Source organism: Python bivittatus, unplaced genomic scaffold (assembly GCF_059951505.1).
Source record: "Python bivittatus isolate LINGU-HERP-01145 unplaced genomic scaffold, Pbiv_v1 ctg000590_np1212, whole genome shotgun sequence".
Classification (NCBI taxonomy): domain Eukaryota; kingdom Metazoa; phylum Chordata; class Lepidosauria; order Squamata; family Pythonidae; genus Python; species Python bivittatus.
In genome coordinates, this window is record NW_028277086.1 from 24098063 (window position 1) to 24119532 (window position 21470).

A 21470-nucleotide genomic window follows, 5' to 3' on the forward strand; every position below is an offset into this window, starting at 1 on the left:
TTAACCTCCCAAGTAATTGTTGTACGTTGCCCAGAGTCATTTTGTGTGAGATGGGCAGCTATATAAGCACGATAAATAAATAAATAAACTGTGAAATGCAAATTTCAATTTTTGTACATTGGAAACATTAATCTTGCAATTACAATAAATAGCTTCCTTTTCATACCTATATTGAGTGGAAGATCTTTCTGGGATAGTAACTGGGAGATCTATTTTTGTGAAATTCAAATAACTTTAATTTATACATTTGCACAGATAAATTAAAATGAACAGAAGTTTTGTTTTATTGATAATTTTCTGTCACTAAAGCTTTGCTAGATCGCAGTTCTAGGAATTTTTTTAAAAAAAATTTAATTTTTAAAATTTGCAGAATTTTTCTGCAACCTGAAAAAAAAGTGAAAAGCCCTGAGCTAGAGTATACAAATTAGGTTTTTCAAAGGAGAGAAGTTAGCCTGGTTAAACCTAGGATTAGCTATTTGGGATTTATCTTGGGAGCACATACCGTCTCTGAGCTTGTTTCTTTTCTTGCAAACATTTCATTACCTGGCTAGGTAACTAAACTCAGTGCTAAAATGGGATGGGGTTTGCTCTCTATTTATGTGCTGTGGCCTGCCTTGCCAGTGCTGGTAAGGGTGTGGGGGGGTTGTTTTGCTCCTCTGGTAGTTCTTTGATTAGCACATGTCTACTGCTTGTGTGCCTGGTGGTAACCTTTGCTTATCTGGGTGATGAGGCGATCTTCTGGTCTTTTGTCTCTTTTGAATAGTATGTAGATGCTGTTTATCTCTATGTGTCTGTTAATTGCTGCCTTCATACTATTCAAAAGAGACAAAAGACCAGAAGATCGCCTCTTCAGCAATCATCACCCAGATAAGCAAAGGTTACCACCAGGCACACAATCAAGCAGTAGACATATGCTAATCAAAGAACTACCAGAGGAGCAAAACAACGCCTCCCCCCCTTACCAGCACTGGAAAGGCAGGCCACAGCACATAAATAGAGAGCAAACCCCATCCCATTTTAGCACTGAAGATGTTACCTAGCCGGGTAATGAAAGGTTTGAAAGAAAAGAACCAAGCTCAGAGAACCCCAAGGACTCCACAGTTCAACCCTGAGCTACATATATTTACCTCTATTGGTCCACACCGTCTTCTTCACTCCTATGCTGAGACTATCTACTTTTCTTCATGGAATCAAACAATAGCTTGCCTCCAAAGCAGAATCTGAAAATCATTTCAAGCCATGATAAAGGCACTATTTACCATGTTCCGGAAACACTGAAATGTAACCTGAACATGGAAAAGATGGAGAACTGAAACATAGTGGCAAAGGGGATGTCAGTCCTTTGAGGTAGTCCAGATAGGACAGTAAAACCAAGGATACTAACACTACCTTTATTGTAAGGTTACAGTAACACAATCTTGCAAGTCTGAAAGTGCTTCTCTCCTCCCCTGCCTTTACGTTCCAGAGAACTAGGAAGGGTCAATTCTGAGATGTTTTTCCACCCCGATTCTTCCTGTGGACTCAGTCTTCGTTTATTAGACTGTTGTCTAGGCTGTGGCTCTTCCTCCTGTCTCCCAAGGTCACTCCCACATATCATTACAGGGGTGCATGTGAACCTAAGCGATGCACCCTCAGAGGGGTCAAAAAAGGCAAGATGGCAGCCATAGCAGTGTGATTGAAGCACATGCACAAGGGGCGGAGCTTCAATCACACTACTGCAACTGCCATCTTGCCTTTCCTGGCTTCCTTTGGGAACACTATTGTGCCCAGCTTCTGAAAGTGGGAACACTAGGATTGGGCCTCATGTGATAAACAACTTCTTAATAGATTTGGATAATTATTTGGCCTTAAACTGAAACTTGAAATTAACCCAGAATTAATTAAACTTGTATGCTGGCTGATTCTCAATGACTCTAGGAAGATTGAATTGCTATCCATCCACCCAGCCAAAAACTCTACTGACATAAAATTTTCCATCCCCATTGCTGATCCCTATCTCTATCTTATTGCTTCTGTTTCAAGTCCCAGCAATCCTTTGAGACGGTGAGTGACAAAACTTGCCAGATTCCACACACCTTGACGTTGCCCTTGGATGCTACTGGAATAAATGGAAAGTATTGTTTAAATACTGGTGCAGCTAAGGATGAGTCCAATCTGTCTCACTCAAAGACTGGGGACAAGAGGAAGTCAATGTTTTGGGGAGGCAATGTAAGATGCAAGTGGGTTAAAGATGCAAGTGGGATAAAAGTCCCCCACATTATTATAGTGTTGTGCAAAGTTTGTAGGAAATAAATTATTTGAATTGAGGAACTAAATTATTGAAAGTGGTGTGCAAAATTAATAATATATTAGCAATATATATAAAGTCAAGACCGGCTCAAAACACAAGTACAATTTTGTTTTAAAACATTATTCAAAAATGATATTTGGAAAAGATCATCTTAAGGAGGTAAACCAGACTAGAAAACCAATGTTATGAATGCTAATACTACTCTTATTATAAGGTTATAGTAAGAGAATCTTGCAAGTCTGAATATGCTTCCCCCCCCCCCATCTTCAAGAGAACCAGGGAGGGTCAAGTCTCAGATGCTACCTCAAATTACATTTCTGCCTCACACTCAAAATTCTTTTATCTGACTGTTGTCTTGGTTGTGGCTGTTCTTCCTGTTCCTCAAGGTTATTCTCACTGCCCATTACATCTTTGGATCTTATTGAAATACTTAAAGCCATGGGAATTGTGCACCCTTCTCTTTTCAGGACATTCCACTATTTTCCACCAGCATGTATGCCATAAAAAAACACAGTTTTACAGTTCTATTCTTTTTAGAGAAGCTGTTATAAAAGACAGGGCAGAGAATCAATCTTTGAACAGGATATGCAAGCTCCACATTTCGATGGACTATAGAACTTAAGACATGCCAGTCATAAATGTTCAATAGTCAACAACTAACCCTTACACTGAAAGTCAATTCCCTGACCCAGAAAACATTGTGAACACGTCATATGGAACTGCATCATCATCAGACAATATTATTAGGGAAAGAAGTATGTGAAACCCCAATCATTTTGTTTGTTTCCTCTTCTTACTATGAATGTTTTTGCCAAAGAGAACACAGGTTACCATTGCATTTAAAATACTTTCTCTTCAGCAGTAGGAAATGTCCATTTATACTTCTGTAGAATGAACACTTCTGTAGAATGAATTTTTTTTCCTTAAGCCTCATCTTATCCATTTGGAATCTCAAATCTCAAATTTTATATTTTTTAAAAATATACCATATGTATGCTGGTGTAATGTTATGGTGCTTAGAAGGGGTCTCCGGGACTGTAAGATTATTTGGATTTGCCTCTCTGGATTTTGAGAGAGAGCTCCAATCTTGGAGCAGGAAATTGAAAATTGAACTATCTTCCTATCTCCTTACCAGCCTCTAAATCTGGTGCAGAAAGGAGGAAAGAAGTGCTGGAAGGAGCATGCTAAAAGTAGCTGTGGGTTGACTGAATCCAAAACCTTTCCTGCATGTTTCAATGTGGTTCAGAACAATCAAGTAATGTATCTGTGTCCTGGAGGTGGAACATATGCTTTTCTTCTCATTGGATTCAGGGGAATGGAATGCCTTTAAAACGGGAAGAAAAAAAGCAAACCATTCTCTCATTTCTTCCATACTAGCAGAAGCCCAGGAGGTATTTAGCATTTTCAGATTCTCCAGTGTGGAAGCTTTCTGAATCATGGGATCACAGAATGCATGGATTGGAAGGATATTTAGGCCATCTAGTCTAACTGCAGGCTCAGTACAGGAATTCAGTAAACCATCCCCATAGGAGGCCCCCCACCCCCCACTTGCAAACTTCTACTGAGGGGCAGTTCAGCCTAGCCAGGCTGTCCCACTGCTTCACAGCTCTTAATGAAGACATTCCTCCTAATATTTAGTCTGAATCTCCAAGTTAAAATTTCACCCTGTTGATCCTTATCCTACCCTCAATTTTAGTAGAGAAGATGCCTCTCCCCTCTTGCATGGGACAATATTGTAGATATTGGTAGGCAGTTATGATCTCTCCCCTCCATCTTCTCTCTTGTAAACTAAACATATCCAGATCCTTTAATCATTTGTCACCCAGATAGCAGAAACTTGTTCCAGCTTTTCCATGCCCCTTTCTAGGTGTGGTTCTCAGAATGGTATGCAGTACAGTACTCCTAGTGCAAAGTACAACTTTTCTTCATGTCTTCCTAGCTTGAGAAAGAAGCTCAAAAAAATATACTTGATCAAAGATGCAGTAATAAAGAAGAAAGTTCTGTTTTAACATGTACAGCTAAAGTCAACTTAAGCCTGTCTTAGTCATGGGCTGGGGACAAATTGAGGGCGATGTCATGGGAGTATGGCCAGAGAAAAAAAATGTTGCCAGGACATGTCTGTGCTATAGGTAGGTGCAAGTAAGGAGAGGTTCTAATTTATGCATGAACCTGGAATTTTAATCAGATTCTAACCCAGAATACTAGATGGGAATAATAGCTGTGGCCCAAGATTGATTGATTGATTGATTCACAGGACTTATATGGCTGCCTATCTCATACAACAACTCTAGGCAGCTCACAACAATCCATAAAACATAGTTAAAAACATATCTTTCCCCCCAGCCGCCAGACCAAACGTCCTCACAGCTCAACCCCCATCTTTGGTCTTCACAGCCCTCTGGAAGGCTAAAAGGGTAGGGGTCCCTCTGATCTCCAGTGGGAGGCTATTCCAAAGGACTGGGGTGGTCACCCAGAAGGCATGCCTCCAAGGTCCCATCAGATGGCAACATTTAAGGGAGGGGTCCTGGAGCACACCCACCCTATTTAACCTAGTAGGATGGGCAGATACCCTCAGGGACAGGCGGTCCCTCAAATAACCTTGCCCTGTGCCACATAGGGCTTTAAAGGTGATAACCAGCACATTGAATTACACTAGGAAAGCAGCTGGAAGCCAGTGCAGCTCATGCAGCAGTGGTGTTGCTCTGGTGAACTGTGGGGCACCCAAAACTGAGTGTGCTGCTGCATTCTGGACCAGCTGCAGTTTCCGGATGGTCTTCAAGGGGAGCCCCATATAGACCGCATTGCAGTAATCCAAACAGGAGGTGGCTAAGGCATGGATGACTGTGAGGAAGGCCTCCCAGTCCAGGAAGATAAAATGGTTGTGTGAGAGGAGAAGAGCTGTAGAACTGTATTGTTCAAGGGAAAGTGTCTGCACAGTAGTTTTGCTTATCCATAATAATAATAAAAAACTATTTTGTGAGAAACTAGCTACATATCTAGAATAAAATATATGTTAAGGTTTAAGTTACAAATGTAGAACTGTTTTTTAAAAAATGTTTCCATTCTTAATTAGACCTTGTAGGAGTCAGGATTTACTATTACTGTTGTTGTTGAAATAAAGTTTTAGAAATATACATATGCATATACATATAAAACAACTGATTTAGGGACAGTAAGGGGAAATGTTCAGGTAGTACTATTTAACTCCCCTTATAGAGCCCTCAGTGTTTTAAATACAGATGATATATCTGCAGATAGTGTACTCAAACGATACCCTTTTTTCAGCTTCACTATTCACTATTCACATTTCAAAGTCAAGTTCAGACTCATATTTTAAATCTGATTTCCCCTCCTCAACATTAGAAATTTAACTGGAAATATTTTAGACTCATTGGTATCTCTTGATTGTTGTGATTTTTAGAAGCTTCTGCTAGGATTCATTGTGCTCAGTGCAACTGTAAAATACTATATATTGTCGCCTACTATCTACTGAATACTATAGAAAGAAAATTGATTCCCCCTCCTTAAGAAAACAGTGCTATTCTCTCTATTATACATGCCAAGAATTATTCCGCTTTGGCAAGTGCATCAAGATCTCCTTGCAATTAGTTAATATGGAAAATATGAATAAACGTTGTCTCTTCTTGTCCTTGCAGGTTGCTTACCTTCTTAAAGATAAGTTGCAATCAACTGGACCTTTGGACAACAAAGTTCTTTCTGTTGAAGAGGGTAAAATGGGACCACAGTATTTATACAGGGTAATATGAAATACTGACTCTTCCCTTTCTTTGGAACAAATTTGAAAAATGATTGAAGGTGTATGAAGAGGAAATAAATTATCCTGCCATTTTAAAAACAGAATGCAGAGAACAAAAAGCGCGGGGGGGGGGGGGGGAGTTGATTTATCAAGAAAAAATGGAATTCTGATTTGTTTCTCTTTCCTCATACCAGTTCACATTTCAACCTCCTACCTATAGTCTGAGGCTGACTGGTGAAATAGATAACCTCATAGAGATCACACCAAAAGATGGAGTTCTGATTGTCAATGAGCCTCTAGACTGGGAAAACAAATCAACATATAGATTACAGGTAAACCAAAAATGACATTAAATGTTCTGTTTCTTTCCCCAAACAGTTAAGGCTTCCAAGTTGAAAATGAAAATAATTAAAAGCAAAACAAAACCAGTAACTTTCTTCTGGTCTAATGCTTATGTTTGGATGGAAGGATGGAAGGAAGGAAGGAAGGAAGGAAGGAAGGAAGGAAGGAAGGAAGGAAGGAAGGAAGGAAGGAAGGAAGGATCATTTATTCTATTTTTAATCTGGTAATACAGGACGTGAGTTCTGTGGGTTGATGACCAACCTATTTAAAAAATAAAAATAGTAAGAACAATAAAATATAGCACATTTAGCACAATTGGGAAGAGAAGTACAATTAAAATAAAAGTCAGCATTCAGTATATAACATTTAACATTTCAAAACCTAACTTTATCAAAGATCATAAAGCTTATCAAAGATGCAAAATAATATCACCCCTTTCAGAACAATTCTGTTCATAGCAGGAATGGGTATTAATGAAGGAGCCTGGCAATTTTAAAAGCTGGTTTTTTTTTTTTTTTGGCTTTCAAAAGCACATAACAATGATATAGTGACTACATTGTAAAAGACAAGACTGAACCTTTGGCCATCTTTGGGGCATTTTGAGGGTTTGGGGTCCCCCCAGTAAAATAGGTGTGCTAAATTATTATTGCTATTGCTATTTGTAGAGAAAGAGTGAACAAAAAAAAAATCACTTAATTTAGTGGTTTGCCACTGAAATTCAGTAGCATATTCTGGAGGGCTCCTGAGACCATATAAAGTGGCTGAGGGGACCCAGTCCAATTTATCACCATCAGAATGAATAATGATTGAGAGGCAAGTCATGTCAACTACACTTGCGAAAATAGAAGAAATGGAATGTTCTCTACCATGCCCTCTAATTTCTGCACAACTGTAATTCCATCCTTATTCACTCCCCTTAGCCATAATGACCTATTTCTCCCCATACACATATTGGTCTCTTCTTCTCCCAAAAAGCTCAATCTTCCTCAAATCACCCCTCTTTGGGGCTACTTCATTTCACCATAGACCAGTGTTTCTCAACCTCAGCAACTTTAAGTTGCGTGTACTTCAACTCCCAGAATTCCCCAGCCATGCTGGGAGTTGAAGTCCACACAACTTAGAGTGGTTGAGGCTGAGAAACACTGCTGTAGACAACAAACACTATTTACAATAATGGGGGAGTGCTGCCTTGGTTTGCTCAATGGATGGCTATTGCCCATTCCACAAATCCTGCTTTCTTAGCGTGTTGATTACTGTAGTTTTAGCCTTGAAAAGAGAGATGTAGACAAGATTAGGAATAAGCAGATGGAGAAATTTTGAACATGAATTATAAACTAGCCATTCTCATTTTGCTGCTTGTCTCCTGTGTTCTTCCCACCTGTTTCTTACACCAACTTTAGAAATTTCAGTCTGCATTGCAGTGGGTTGACAAGAGGGCCAGGCTGGTGCTCAGTCCAGATCTATGACTCCTGCAGAAGCTGACTGGTCATTCTCTTACTTCTTGCTCTTCCCATTTGTGCAGGGAATGCAAGCCTGGCTCAACTAGTCTACTAGTACTTTCCTAGGTCAAAAAACCTGCAGTATTGAATTGGAGCTTGAAAATGTGGGCATGTAGTACATTTGCAATGGGCTGGGAGTGGAACTTCATCTGTTCTTACACTCAGGAATAATGAGTGGCTCATATTGGTGATGGGCCAAATAGAAAGTATGGATTTGCCCTGAATTAACTATAGTTCAGTTAACTATGGGTAAGAGTGTAGGCTAAAGCAACGGAGCTTAGTATTATGGGGACATGTAAATTAGCATAAATCTAGCCTTAGTTTTCAGATTAGTGGTACAGTATTTTGATCCATTATTTTGTTTCAATTTGTTTTGGTTTCTTTTCTGTTTTTCTCCAGTTTTCAAAATAATACCCATTATTATGTTTTCAACTTTCCTTAATATACATCATTTGAATATAAATGCTGTGTGAAAACTTGAGCACAAATTTCCTTGATGTTATTTATTATGCACATTTTCCCAGCATAGGGAATCTTTTACAAATCAGTGTTTTGGTTTGTGCTGATTTTTGCCCAAAACCCCCATGAACTGACATACTGTATTCTATTTTTCTTGCCTGTGCTGAAGCAGAGTCCACTCTGAAGGATCATTCACATATTCTCTTTCAGAAACGTATAGCAGATTATTTAGTACATCTTTAACCATCGCTAGCCAATAATGTAAGCAGTAGCATTGCCATGTTATCTGCAATACACAATTCTGTTGTACCTAGTTAGATAATTAGCTCAGGATTGTTAGACCTCAGCTTCCATAATTTCTAGCCATGCTGGTTGGGAATGATGGGAATTGTAGGCTGTCACTTCAGGAAGGCGTGTGACTGGGAAACCTTGGCAAGCCAATTCAAACAGGAAGGACGCAATGTATTGTCTTATGCAAATGGTTTTGTTTTGTTTTAATATTGTTCTCTTCACCTCTCTCCCAATTTAGCTGGAAGGTCTAAATCAAAACGGCAATAGAGTGCAAGGCCCATATTCTATCATCATAAATGTTATAGATATCAATGACAACCCACCCCAATTTAATAAATCAAGCTACTCTGGCGAAGTTAGACAACACTCCCTCCCAGGTATTTGTTTCCATATTTACTTCTGCTTATGCCTGAGTTTCCCATAAATGTTGATAGGCAATAAATATGAGACCAAATTTAATATAAAAAAGCCACTGTCACTCCATTGTATTTCCAAGCAATCAGAGTGACTACAGCAAACAGGCCACGTTTCTGAAAATCCCACAGAGCTATTTTTGAAGAAGTTAGCCATTTTGATGATCCAAATTTAATATGCATAGTAGCTTGCTTCTTTACTGGGCACACAGTTAAAAAGAAAGCACCAGGGAAAATTTGATTCCATATTTTTCTCCTAAATTTACATAACTATTTCAGGGACCTAGGTGAAACCCAAAGATGTCTTTGCAATTTTGACTGAAGAGCAGAGTATAGCACCATTCCAACTTTTTCCCCAAACAGACATAATTAAATCTATCTTAATTCACTTTTTTTCTTCATTTCCACTTTTGGCTTTGTTGAAATATTAAGCTGAGGAAGCAGCTGGGAAAAATGGCTAAAAGATGTAACAGTTGAGATGTAAAGGATATAAAATAAGAGAGCCAGTGAAAAGTTATTAAAAGATGTTCCCAAGGTCTTACAAGTCAGAGGTCAACCATGTGAAAAAGATCAATTTTCCCCTTAAAGCAGTGTTGTCCAAACTTGCCCACTTTAAGATGAGTGGAGTTAAACTCCCAGAATTACCTAGCCAGCCATGCTGGCTGGGGAATTCTGGGAGTTGAAGTCCACTCATCTTAAAGTGGCCAAGTTTCGACAACACTGCCCTAAAGATACTAGAATACCTAAAGCCAATCCTGTCATGGATGTTTGTTCTTGATGTTTCCAACTAAAACATTAAGCTTAAGGCTATTCTGTTTAAAGAGATTGGCATGCCTGTTGATGCTCAGTGACTGCCCTTTGGTGGTGAGTGAGACTTTCTATTTCCAATCTGTTTTTATTTTCTTTTAAAAAACACACACAGGAAAGCCTTTCATGTATGTTACTGCTTTTGACCGTGATGATCCCAGCTCCTTAAATTCACAACTCAGCTATAGTATCCTTCATCAGTTTCCCAGCCCTTTTACCACCGAGATGTTTTTTCAGATTGACAATGTTACAGGAGCAATTTCTACAACTCTTTCTGGTAGGTGATTTTTTTTTTCATAATGATACTAAGCTGAAAATAATTAAGCTGTCATCCTTGTACAGTTAAGCCCAGACTCCGCTGGTAACTTATGGCCGTGTCAAAGTCAATAGCTTTTCATATTTCTAAACTTAATTTTCCCACATTTGGGAAACACATGTGCCACTTCCAAATAGACTCTAAATCCTTCAGTAAACTCCTAGTAAAACCGATACAGGAAGGTTTGATTTTTCTTCAGAATGTGAAATGTGGTTCCACTGTTTTACTAGCTACGTGAGGCTTGGGAGGAGGAGGTACATGAAGAAACCATTATCTAACATCTGTATCCAGATACTGTTGCTGTGCAGATATGATGTTAGTTCTGAGAAAACTAACTATGGTTGGCAAAACTGAAAATGTAGCAAAAGCACCAATTCTCCCACAAATGGTGAAATATTTGTGCAATCTGAAGAGAAACCAGTTTCTCCCACAAAAGTTCCATCCCACAAAAACTTCCACAACCATACAGGTAAAACCCACAGCATAAATGAAACAGAAATAGATTCCTCTGCTGTTATATGCCAAAGTATTTTCTATAGCTGTTTGGTATTTGGGATCCTCTATAGACACTGGCAGAAGAAATTAAGAGAAAAGAAACTAGGAATTGACTGATCACCTGTAAAACAAACTTGCACTTACTTGGCAAACCAGGATTACAACAGAACTTGCCTTAGCATTATTCAGAAACATAAATATTATGGTAATGATAATTGATTTATGAAAAGCTAAGTGATGGGGTTTTGTTAAAGAAAGGGAGTTGTGATTGTCTCAGAATGTAGGAGAAGGAGAGAGTGCATATTTTCAAGTTTTATTCTCTGTTTGATTTTCAGGAGCAGAAAATTTAAATCCAGACATACAGGACAAGTTTACCCTTGAGGTGGTAGCAAAAGATAAGGCAGGACAGTCCAAAGATTCTTTTGCCACTAGCACTGATGTGAAGATCACTGTACTGGAAAACCTTTGGAAATCTCCTCCAGAAGTAATACTCATGGAGAACTCTACGAAGCCACACCCCATGAACATCACTCATGTAAGCTCTTAAAATTATCAAGCAGCTCACCATCCTGATTAAGGACACAATCTTTGACTTCCACCATATTTGCTATAATTGGGCCATTCAGCAAATTCACTTCACTGTAGCATCCAACTGAGCTATTCCACTGTAGCATGCAAATGAGACCTTGGAAAATTAGAATGATTTCTTTGAGAAAAAAATAGAGAGAGAAAGGATGGAAACCCATGAGTGTAACAATTTTATATTGAGGTCTAATTTAATTGGCTGGAGATTCCCTAGAGAGAAAAGAAGTACTTCCTTATGGTTCACAACATGCCAATTGTCATAATGAGCTTGGATAGCTTTTATAAAGAAGATAGAAATATTGCTAGAGATAAATCTGATAATGTCATGTGTCACTGAAAATATGTTGTAGGGGAGTGATATTCCAATTGTTCGACTCCCAGAAGCATTTGGTTGGCTACTGAGAAAAATGAATTAAATTAATCTTTGGCCCAAAGTATTATCTTTACATAATAGAAATCTTTACTGGATCTCTAGAACATAAAAAACAAACATGTTGGTCCATTGGGAAAAGAATACCAACAAATCCATACCTGGGTAATATCTTTATTTTTTCAAAATGATCATTTTCTTTGAATTGACCTCCATCCTGGTGAATTCATGGATGCACAAATATAGTTTTGGCACCAAGATGTAAGTGGTTTCCAACTGCCTTTTAAAATATGTTTTTAAATTTCCCACTCTAGACTATGGCCATTGTGTTTTTCTGATGGTCTTTCACCCAGGAAATAGCCAGGGCTGACTCTACATAGGTCTTTGCCATGATTATTTTGAGCAATAATCTCTTTATTAGACCCATCCAGAATGTCAGCATGCACAAACCTTTGATTTTCCCAGAACTCTTCAACAGGCAAGATATTACAAAGAGCAATGTATGAGGAGAATGCAAGAGAGTAAAAAAAAAGTAGGCCAAATCTTTCAACCACAAAGTTTGTGGATCAAAGCCATTGTCGAGATGAGGTTGTGGATTCTTTCCAAACTTTCTGAGCATTTTATAGATCTGTTGTTCCCTCTCAAATAACTGCACGGTAGTCCTTGGTTAATGACAGCATTTGGGACCAGAATTGCCATTGCTAAGCAACGTAGTCCTAAAGCACATCACATGACCGCACCACTTAGTGATGGTAATTCCAGCAGTCCCAATTGCTGTTATTAAGTGAGGACTGTGTGGGTTGTTAAGTGAGGATATCACATGATCACCATTTGCGACCTCCTGCCAGCTTCCCCATCGACTTTGCTTGTCGGAAGCTGGCAAAGGAGGTTGCAAATAGCGACCATGTGACTGCAGGATGCTGCAACTTCTTAACTATGATCCAGGTGCCAAGTGCCTGGATCACAATCACTTGACAGTGGGGATGCTGAGATGGCCAGAACTCCAAGGACTAGTTGTAAGTACTACTCATTCATCGCCGTTGCAAGTTCAAATGGACGCTGAACAAGTGGTCATTAACCAAGGACCACCTTATGTTATTAACAGTTGCTTTTCAGTTAGAGTTTAAAAGATGTTATATTATGGGCTGGGAGAGGGGATAGTTTAAATTTCACGGGAATTCCCTTCTTCTATGGTTACCCAATGAAATATAGCTATGATAGTTTGCCAGTTAGCTGGTTGAATCTGTTGACCCTCCTAGTGTGTCTAGTTGGACAGTTCACAGCTCTTCCACCAAGGACTTCAGGCAAAAATATGAAGGAAGATCCCTTGGATTTTTCTGTCTAAAACACAGAAATACACAACTTCTTATAACTTTGTAAACCTCCTAAAAACAGTACCACCATATTGTCCTACCCATGGAGAAGATTTGAACAAGGAAATCTCACACCAGTGAAGCCAAAATTAATATGTATAAAAGGAAGGATGAGAAAAGAGGGATATAAGAAAAACTAGGGAAAGCAACCATCACCCACACAGAATTCCAAGTAAAATTGATACTGTCAGCCAAACTAAACTGGTCACAAATTACCTGTGTGAATATTGTATAGTCTGTGGTTTCAGAATATGTTCAGAGTTCATTGCAGAGGAAAAAGTTATCCTGGGCCTTCTGATTAGATGTTGTTAGGGAAACCTCTCCTCCTCCTCCTCCTCCTCCTCTCTTAATACTGAGTACTATGCTCAGTATTATAGAAAGTGGAAGAAAACAGCAACCCATCAACTTTGAGATAATGGACTGTTGATTTGCCCAGTCAGGCAAAGCGCCATTTGGTGGGTCCTTCTCAGTAGAAAAGTTGAAATACTGTAAATATCACTAATTTTTTTTTTTTAAGTAGAACGCTATTACTGATCTAGTTGATAAACTTTTGTCTGTCCTAACAACGGACCAGCATTAAAAAGAGAAAAAAAGATTTTAAAATCCATATAAGAAGTCAAAACTTTCCATTTTTAACCTTTTGTTTACTCTTACATTGTACTATTAGGTTCAGTGGAATGATCCATCTGCAAAGTATGAACTTCAACCCAAAGAAAAATCTTCTATTAAACTCCCATTTACAGTTGATCAGAGTGGGACAGTTTACGTTACTGAACCACTAGACAGAGAAGAGAAAGATTATGTAAGTACATGGGAAAGGATAGCAGATGCGGTTTAAAATATGGGGAAAGCTAAACTAGTGTGACCTTCAGGTTGTTTTCTATTTGTGTTTCTTTATCAGCACTGCATTCTATATTAGTTTTTTGTTTAAATAATTCTTGTTTGGTTTGTTAGCCTAGATACCAACATTTCAAATAAATCATGTTGCTCTTGAATGGTTTTTATATGAGATGGGGAGTAACTCTGGTAATGAAGTTTGCACTATCGTTCTGTTAAGCCTATATTCATTATTTCTGCAGTTTTTAATTATAATACTTTAATCCTATTTTAGTACTCATTCTATATCCTTGCAATTGATGAAGAGGGAGACAAACTGGCCTACCCAGTCACTGTTTCAGTCCACGTTGAAGACATCAATGATAACCCCCCTGTGTGTGACCACGTTATGACTAAATTTGAAGTTCAAGAAAATGAAGTTGCAGGTAAGAAATATTGTATTTAATGTATAGGTAAAAATAATTTTTTACATGCTCCATTCAGCACTTACATATATCTCCCTTTTAATTTCTGCCTAGGATGGGTGAAGCATGCTATCCTTGAATCCCCCCCTCCCTGAAGTAAAACTCCCCTCCTCTTTTTTAAAAAAGATCTCTAAATAGAAAAATAAGGACATTGCTAATTTATCTGTGTGAAGCTGAACTATAAATTCTTCCCTGCTATTAAGTTTCTATGATCCTACAGAGGAACATAGAGTCAAAAGGATATTGATTAATTGATTATGTGTCATCGAGTTGGTGTTCACTCTTAGTGACCACATAGATAAACCTTTTCCAGGATGATCTGTACCCAACCAGGCCCTTCAGTTCTCCCAGTGTTGCACCAATTGCTTGTTAGACCTTCAGGGTAGTCCAGGTCAGGAAACAGATTCCACAAGTTTGAATATACATATAGTCTATAGTAATTGAATCTTAAAAGCCTGACGGTGTTTTACCTTCCCTCCCACTTATACCCCAGGAAATTAGGGCAGAGCCAGTTTGAGATTCTTTTTTATTCTTTCTTTGTTCCCCAGGCTTAAAGCATATGTTTGAAACTGTCACTGCATAGTTTCTCCAAGGCCATCCCTGTGGCTCTCTATACTGCCATTGTAATCAAGTCCATTCACCTTGCTGCTGTCCTCTTCTTCTGTTTACTTCCATCTTTCCCAGCATTATAGACTTCTCAAGGGAGTTGGGTTTTTGCATAATATGACCAAAATACAATCATTTGAGCCTGGTCATTTGTGCCTTGAGTGACAACTCTGGACTGATTTGTTCAATGATCCATTTGTTTGTTTTCTTGGTTACCCATAGTATTCTCAAGAGTCTTTTTCAACATAAAGTTCGATACTCTTTACATCCAGCTTCTTCAAAGTTCAACTTTTGCTTTTTGAATATATTTTTCAAGGCTTTCCTTGCTGTCCTACCAAATGCTAGGCTGCAGCGGATGTTGTGACTGTGGGTTCTTTTACTGTTGATAATCAATCCTAAAAGGCAGAAGTATCCTTCAATATTTCACTGTCAGTTCTAAGGCTGGTGTCATTCATTTGGCCTTCTTTACATTTAACCTTAGTCCCATTTTTTCACTATGACTTTCATTACTAGAGCTTGCAAATCTAAATCTATCTTATTTCTCCTTCTGCCTCTATCTGCTGGTCCTGGATAAAACAAACTGAGACACAGCTCATAATATTAATAATTATACAGATAGATGGTTCCCAAAGCATTCTGCCTTCCAAGCTGCTACTGAACGGAAAGGGCCTTGATACATGCAGTCCCTCATTGCTAGGCTGAAGTTGAAAAAGGAGTCATTTTGCTCATCACCAATCTTTCTTCAGCTATCCTGGATTCCACTAAAAGATATTAACTGCCTTTCGTCAGGTTTTAAGGAGGTGATATTCCACACAAATAGCTCTATCCTGAATTTATGAGTCATGTAGGAATCCTGCTAGTTCCCTTGGCCAAGCCCAAAAGTTATATTAGCATTTCTATAAGTATTTTATTTTCTATTATGCGTGTGTGCTATTGGTCTAACTTCAGTTTTTTCTGCTACCAACAGGGAATTTAATAGGAACTGTCTCTGCCTCAGACAGAGACAAGAAGGGGTCTTTCAATTCCCGCCTGCGGTTCCGCCTTTTGGAGCAGACCCCCAAAATCCCACTAGACAATCTCTTCCGCATTGAATCAGGAACTGGGTCGGTCCACTTATTCAAAATGGGATTAAACAGACAAGTGGCCACAAATTACTTTTTGAAGGTGGAAGTGACAGATCCAGGTCAGTGCATCACACATTAAATTTATTCTCCAAATACTGTATTAGAACAACATAGATCACAAGACAGCCTACAGTCTCTCATCTGCACTTCTTTCATTCCTTCCCACCATCCCTTTTCACTCCTATTCTCCACTTTCCCTTCCAACAACAGCCACATGTGTAAAAGCAAAATTATAAATCTTTTAGTTGCCACAAAATTATTTGTGGCTGTTTCTTACTACAGGAGATTGACTCCTCTGGAAAGAAGGCTCCTTTTCAGAGATGTCCATAAGGTATGGTCCAAAAAGGCAAGATAGTGGCTATAACACTGTGATTGTAGCTCTGCCTGCAACCCCAAGCCTTGACGCTCGCCTTTTTGTGGCCCTGAAATACCATCTGATCATACTATTGAATTTCATGGCAAGATTGCTGAAAATTGTAGTTTTTCCTCCATGTTGAAGTGGGAAACATAAATATTCAAATGTAAGCTCTAAAATAGGGGGAACAACATTAAAACCCTAATTTATTCCCCTTGAAAAAAATGGTATTGGGAAAAATGAAAAACCACTGATTTAACCCATGTATGTGACATGGCCTGCTCACTTTTGCATTCTCACTTTACTACTGAGGACTTGTCCACTCACGCCCAAAAGCTAGCTAGCTAGCTAGCTAGCTAGCTAGCCACTCATTCATTCATTCATTCATTCATTCATTCATTCATTCATTCATTCAATTCGGTCACCCATCTCAAACATGACTCTGGGTAGCTAACAGAGAACAAGAAGATAAAAACATAATAGAAAAACAATAAATAACAGCTATGAGAGCTGAGATAAAACCAACAACAGTCAACATAACCAATGTGATCCCAACCACCAAAAGTTGCTTATCATTGCCCTAGAGAGCTACAGAGTTGTTTACTTGTGTGAAACAGTTTATTCTCTTCTAGTGGAGTTTGAATATTTAAATGCATGTCAGTGCAACTTCTACTATTACTATTCTTATTTGTTAGATGTATATCCTGTCCTTCCTCCAAGAGCTCAAGGCAGTGTACATATCACTTGCTTCTCTGATTCCCCACATACGGTACATCCCATTACAACTTTTGGTAGGATGGGCTGAAAAGAAATGACTGGCCCAAAGTTACCTGTGAGCTTTTAGAGTCTGAGTCTCCCCGATTCCACACCTATGAATGGCTACTAATTAGTGTAGGATGTTTAAGCTATATTTGAAGTGTCTAAAAAGTTTGAAAATCTGTTCTATGCAGATCAGCTCACATTTGATCTTGTTACATCCTTTTCCTTGTAGATTTCTCAACAGTATGCGATGTACAAATACATGTCATTGACATCAATGATAAGATCCCAATATTTGAAAAATCAGATGTGAGTATCTTGATAACTGTTTTTGCTTTTATAAGAGCTTGGAAAAATCTCAGACTTTTGGTTTGACAGTATCCTTTTCCAAGACATTTGCTTGGCATGTAGACATTGTTGTTGCATATCTGTTGCTAGTTAGGTAAGTCTTTCCCAGCTTGATTCCTACCAGATATTTTAGGATTACAATTCCCAGGATTCCCAGTCAACAATAAGCAACAGACATGCTGGTTGGGAATTTTGGAAGTTGTAATCCCAAACGCTCCTGGAGGGAACTAGGTTGCAGAAATCTGCATGGAGCTCAGAAGAAACTCAAAGGTAAGCTGCTGTTGATTTTTTCATAGAGCATCTCCACACAGCTACTTTGCTGTGCTTTCATCCCAAACTGGCAGGATTAATGTTGCCCTAAATCTTGCTTCTTGAAGCACATCCTTACTGCACGAGTACTGAATGGAGTCATGCTGTACTGCTGTTGTCCATACTTTAATACACATGGCATTTTAAGGGGCTATGGTTGATGGTTCCCTCAGCTGAAATTCCAGTCTTGCTCAACATCATCCAGCATTAGAAAAACCTCCTCAAAGGGTCACACACAATGGTCTAATTGCTCCATGTACTTTTCCTCTTTTTTCTTTCTTGTCATCTAACTTTTTATTTTTTAAAAAAACTTGTAACTATGGGTTGACTGGTTGAGCATTCAACCTATAGACCTCTAGGTGGCAGCAAAGATTTATTCGTATTTCCTGGCTGCCATCTAGTGGTTGGTTGGATTTGTGCAGTCAAGATGCACTTGTGGATAAGTGTTGTTGAACAGCTGGAGTTTGAGAAAGGAGCTTTGCTACGGGTATCAGTGTGGGAGTTGTAATTATGTGAGGAACAGAAGGGAGGAGCCAGGGCTTCCCTGGAAGGAGTGGTCGCTGGAAAGGGAATTCCCCACCACACTTAGTAGAGAAGCAGAAGAGCCAGTCCTTTTAATTATGGTTTCAATTACATCTGTTAGGCTGGAGAAAGGCTACTCTATCTCAAGGCTTTGCACAAATGATCTAATGGACTAACCCATTTTAAAAAAAGTAGCTGTAGAAATCACAATTCCAGTCTCCCTAGCAGTTCACCAGCACCACAGAAGAGATGCAGAGATCCACCCAGGGGCTGAATGGAAGAGATTCCCACAGCAGATTTGCTGGGTCAATTGGGGCTAAGCAGTAAACCCTAACCCTGTCACCTAAAGTCTCCTTCCCCATGTGCCATGCATTGTCTGGATGGAAGATCTTGAGCAGGAATGAGAGGGAAAGCACTATTTCCAGGATGGAGCACTTCAAGCAGTCTGGGTGATGATAAGATATGGACACTAAATGAGGAGGTGTCTTCTAAAAATGGTTAGTGGAACATCTTCATGCCAGGGCAAACAGGCTGTATGGGAGTGGTTTTAGAATGTTGTGCAACAGCAACTGATGATTTCAAATTACCACATCATGAATTTCTGTTCAAAATAGTTAGGAATTAGTTCTTTTTAGAGGTGTTGTTTCTTCTTCTTTTCTGTTCTTTTGTTTTAAATACATATTTTGTGTTTCATTTTTCACTGTAGTATGGCACTCTGACTATTCCAGAAGACTGGGGAATAGGAACCATCCTTAAGAAAATTCAGGCTACAGATGCTGATGAACCATTTACTGGAAGCTCTCAAATTATCTACACCATCACAAAGGGTGACCCAAATAATACTTTTATAATACTGACGGATAAAAAAACAAACATGGGAGTTATTAAAATTAATAAGGTGAGTGAATGTTGTTTCTTTTATTGTTACATCACATAGATTTTATTAACGTTTGCTCAAGGCAAGGCAGTTGAATGACTAAGAACAATACTACATTAATTTAAGGAATGGCAATAGGGCCACCACGTATACCACACACCAATATGATGTCTACAAAATCCCCAAATTTAAGAAAATTGGGGAAAAATATTTTTAAATGATTGAAGTTCTGTGAAACCTTCAAATCTTGTGAGACTATTCTCCTCTGAGATCCTGTGAGTTTTAAGGCCAAAATGCTAAATCGCAATAATGGATGGTTTCATACCTACCAAACTTGAAATTGCAGACCTTTGGAGAACAGTTAAAAGCAGTGCACTTAGAGGTCTCCCCCATAACACCATTCCTTCTCCCTAATCCCTCCAAACTATTTTAAAGGCAGCCATATGATAAAGACAAAGATCTGTACTTACAGTCAAAGATAAAACACAACCATGTTATCTTATCTCCTTGGAATACTGAGAGAACATGGAGATGCCATGCACCCTCAAGACCAATGAGAGAGATCAAAAACTTGTCATTCAATCAAAGCTTCACCCCCATAGCACAGGACCTGAGAAAACACCTCTTCCACACTTCAAGCTAGACAGGAAATAAAGTTGCATGCACTTCCTGCCCCCACCTGTAATGCTGTAATGGGAAATTATGGAAGAGGCAATGTTCTGCAAAAAGAATGAGAAAGGAAAAGAAGAAAAGAAAAGAACACTTGTATACCAGATACTTCTCATAAGTATGCAGATGGCTGAAGGAGAAGTCACAAATCTAATCCTAAATTGCAGAACATGTAAATAGTCTTCTATCTGAAAACTTGACCTCTCTTCTTGCCATGTCTAATCGAATAGAGAATGGTTGCCAATAAAAACAAACAAGCAAGCAAATAAATATATGTTTGGCACTCTTGCTGTAACTGCTTGAGATGCATTTGGTCTGTTTTGTTTTAACAGGCTCTTCAGTATACTTGATATGGTGGCCTGGCTGCAGATGATGGAAAGTTGTACTATAACATATCTAGATACAAGGTTGAGGAACTGTGCTATAAGTCTGTATCAAGAAGATAACATTTTCTGCTGGGGTACCACCTAAGTTCCTGCTTGGTTGTTATGTCTGTTTTAATTTTTCCTCCATTTTTGCAGGCTCTCGATTTTGAAACGGCAGCCATGTATAACCTTATAATCAATGCTACTAATCCTGAACCTCTTGTGGCTGGAGTAAAGTATAATTCAAGCTCATCTACTTTCTTACAAATCTATGTTACTAATGTGGATGAAGCACCAGTTTTCCGCCAGTCCGTCTACATAGTTGAGAAATATGAAAATGTGACCGTTGGTACCAACGTGGCAACTGCAGAAGCTTATGATCCGGAAGGATACACAATAAGGTAAAGGCAAAAATCTATTTTTTGTACAAATTAGTCTTGTAGTAACTGCATTGCTGAATCCCATTCTGGAGATTCTTCTGCTTTCCTGCTTTAAAAGAACCTCCTAAAGGCGTCATTTTGTATTTGTACAACACGTTTAACTTGGCTGCGTGCATTTTTTGGATGAGCATAAAACACTGAACCACCAACAAATGAAGCAGGCTGGGCTTGCCCTAGACCAGTGTTTCTCAACCTCAGCAACTTTAAGACGTGTGGACTTCAACTCCCAGAATTGGAGGAATGGCACATCTTAAAGTTGTCAAGGTTGAGAAACATGGCCCTAGACAGTAATCCAGAAAAACACCAGTGAGGGTTTAAAGGAACCAACCTTAGCATGTGCAAAAGTAGCCCCTGAATCACTTAAGTATACTGTGGAGACTTAGTTTATGTAGGTAGGAAGGGCATAGTCCAGGTTAGAGTCCCAGCATAGGGCTATATGTATAAACATATGTATAAAAACATACATATAAGCGTATAAGTACAGTATATATACATCTATGGGGCATACATTTTTTCATATTTAGGGCTACACTTGATTTTTGAGTGGTGGGACAGAAAAAGAAGTGGCCTTAAATTTAATTCAGCTGTTATAATATATACAAACTTAATTTAAAAAACCCTATAATTATATTAATTAAATATAGTTCATATGGTTAAATGCCATGTTAGATCCCTGTCACATTAAAAATTACAGTTTTGTTTAGGTTTGGAGGAACTCTGAATATGGGTTGCACCCAAGCTTTTGGGGGTGACATCTGCCCTGGCACTTCATGCTGTGTTTCCCTGGTATAGTAGAAG

General features: G+C 38.7%; 1 protein-coding gene across 2 annotated transcripts in view; it reads left to right on the forward strand.

The window, feature by feature from the left end:
• CDH17 (cadherin 17) overlaps nucleotides 1–21470 on the forward strand; it is a 36704-nt gene that overhangs the window by 6154 nt on the left and 9080 nt on the right. For both annotated transcript variants that reach the window (XM_015889646.3, XM_015889645.3), the window contains exons 3-13: nucleotides 5947–6048; nucleotides 6242–6379; nucleotides 8877–9015; nucleotides 9974–10135; nucleotides 11005–11204; nucleotides 13665–13799; nucleotides 14109–14259; nucleotides 15872–16087; nucleotides 17375–17451; nucleotides 19028–19219; nucleotides 20389–20633. In XM_015889646.3, coding sequence (XP_015745132.2) covers nucleotides 5947–6048; nucleotides 6242–6379; nucleotides 8877–9015; nucleotides 9974–10135; nucleotides 11005–11204; nucleotides 13665–13799; nucleotides 14109–14259; nucleotides 15872–16087; nucleotides 17375–17451; nucleotides 19028–19219; nucleotides 20389–20633 — 1757 coding nt within the window. The remainder of the gene's footprint in view (nucleotides 1–5946; nucleotides 6049–6241; nucleotides 6380–8876; nucleotides 9016–9973; nucleotides 10136–11004; nucleotides 11205–13664; nucleotides 13800–14108; nucleotides 14260–15871; nucleotides 16088–17374; nucleotides 17452–19027; nucleotides 19220–20388; nucleotides 20634–21470) is intronic.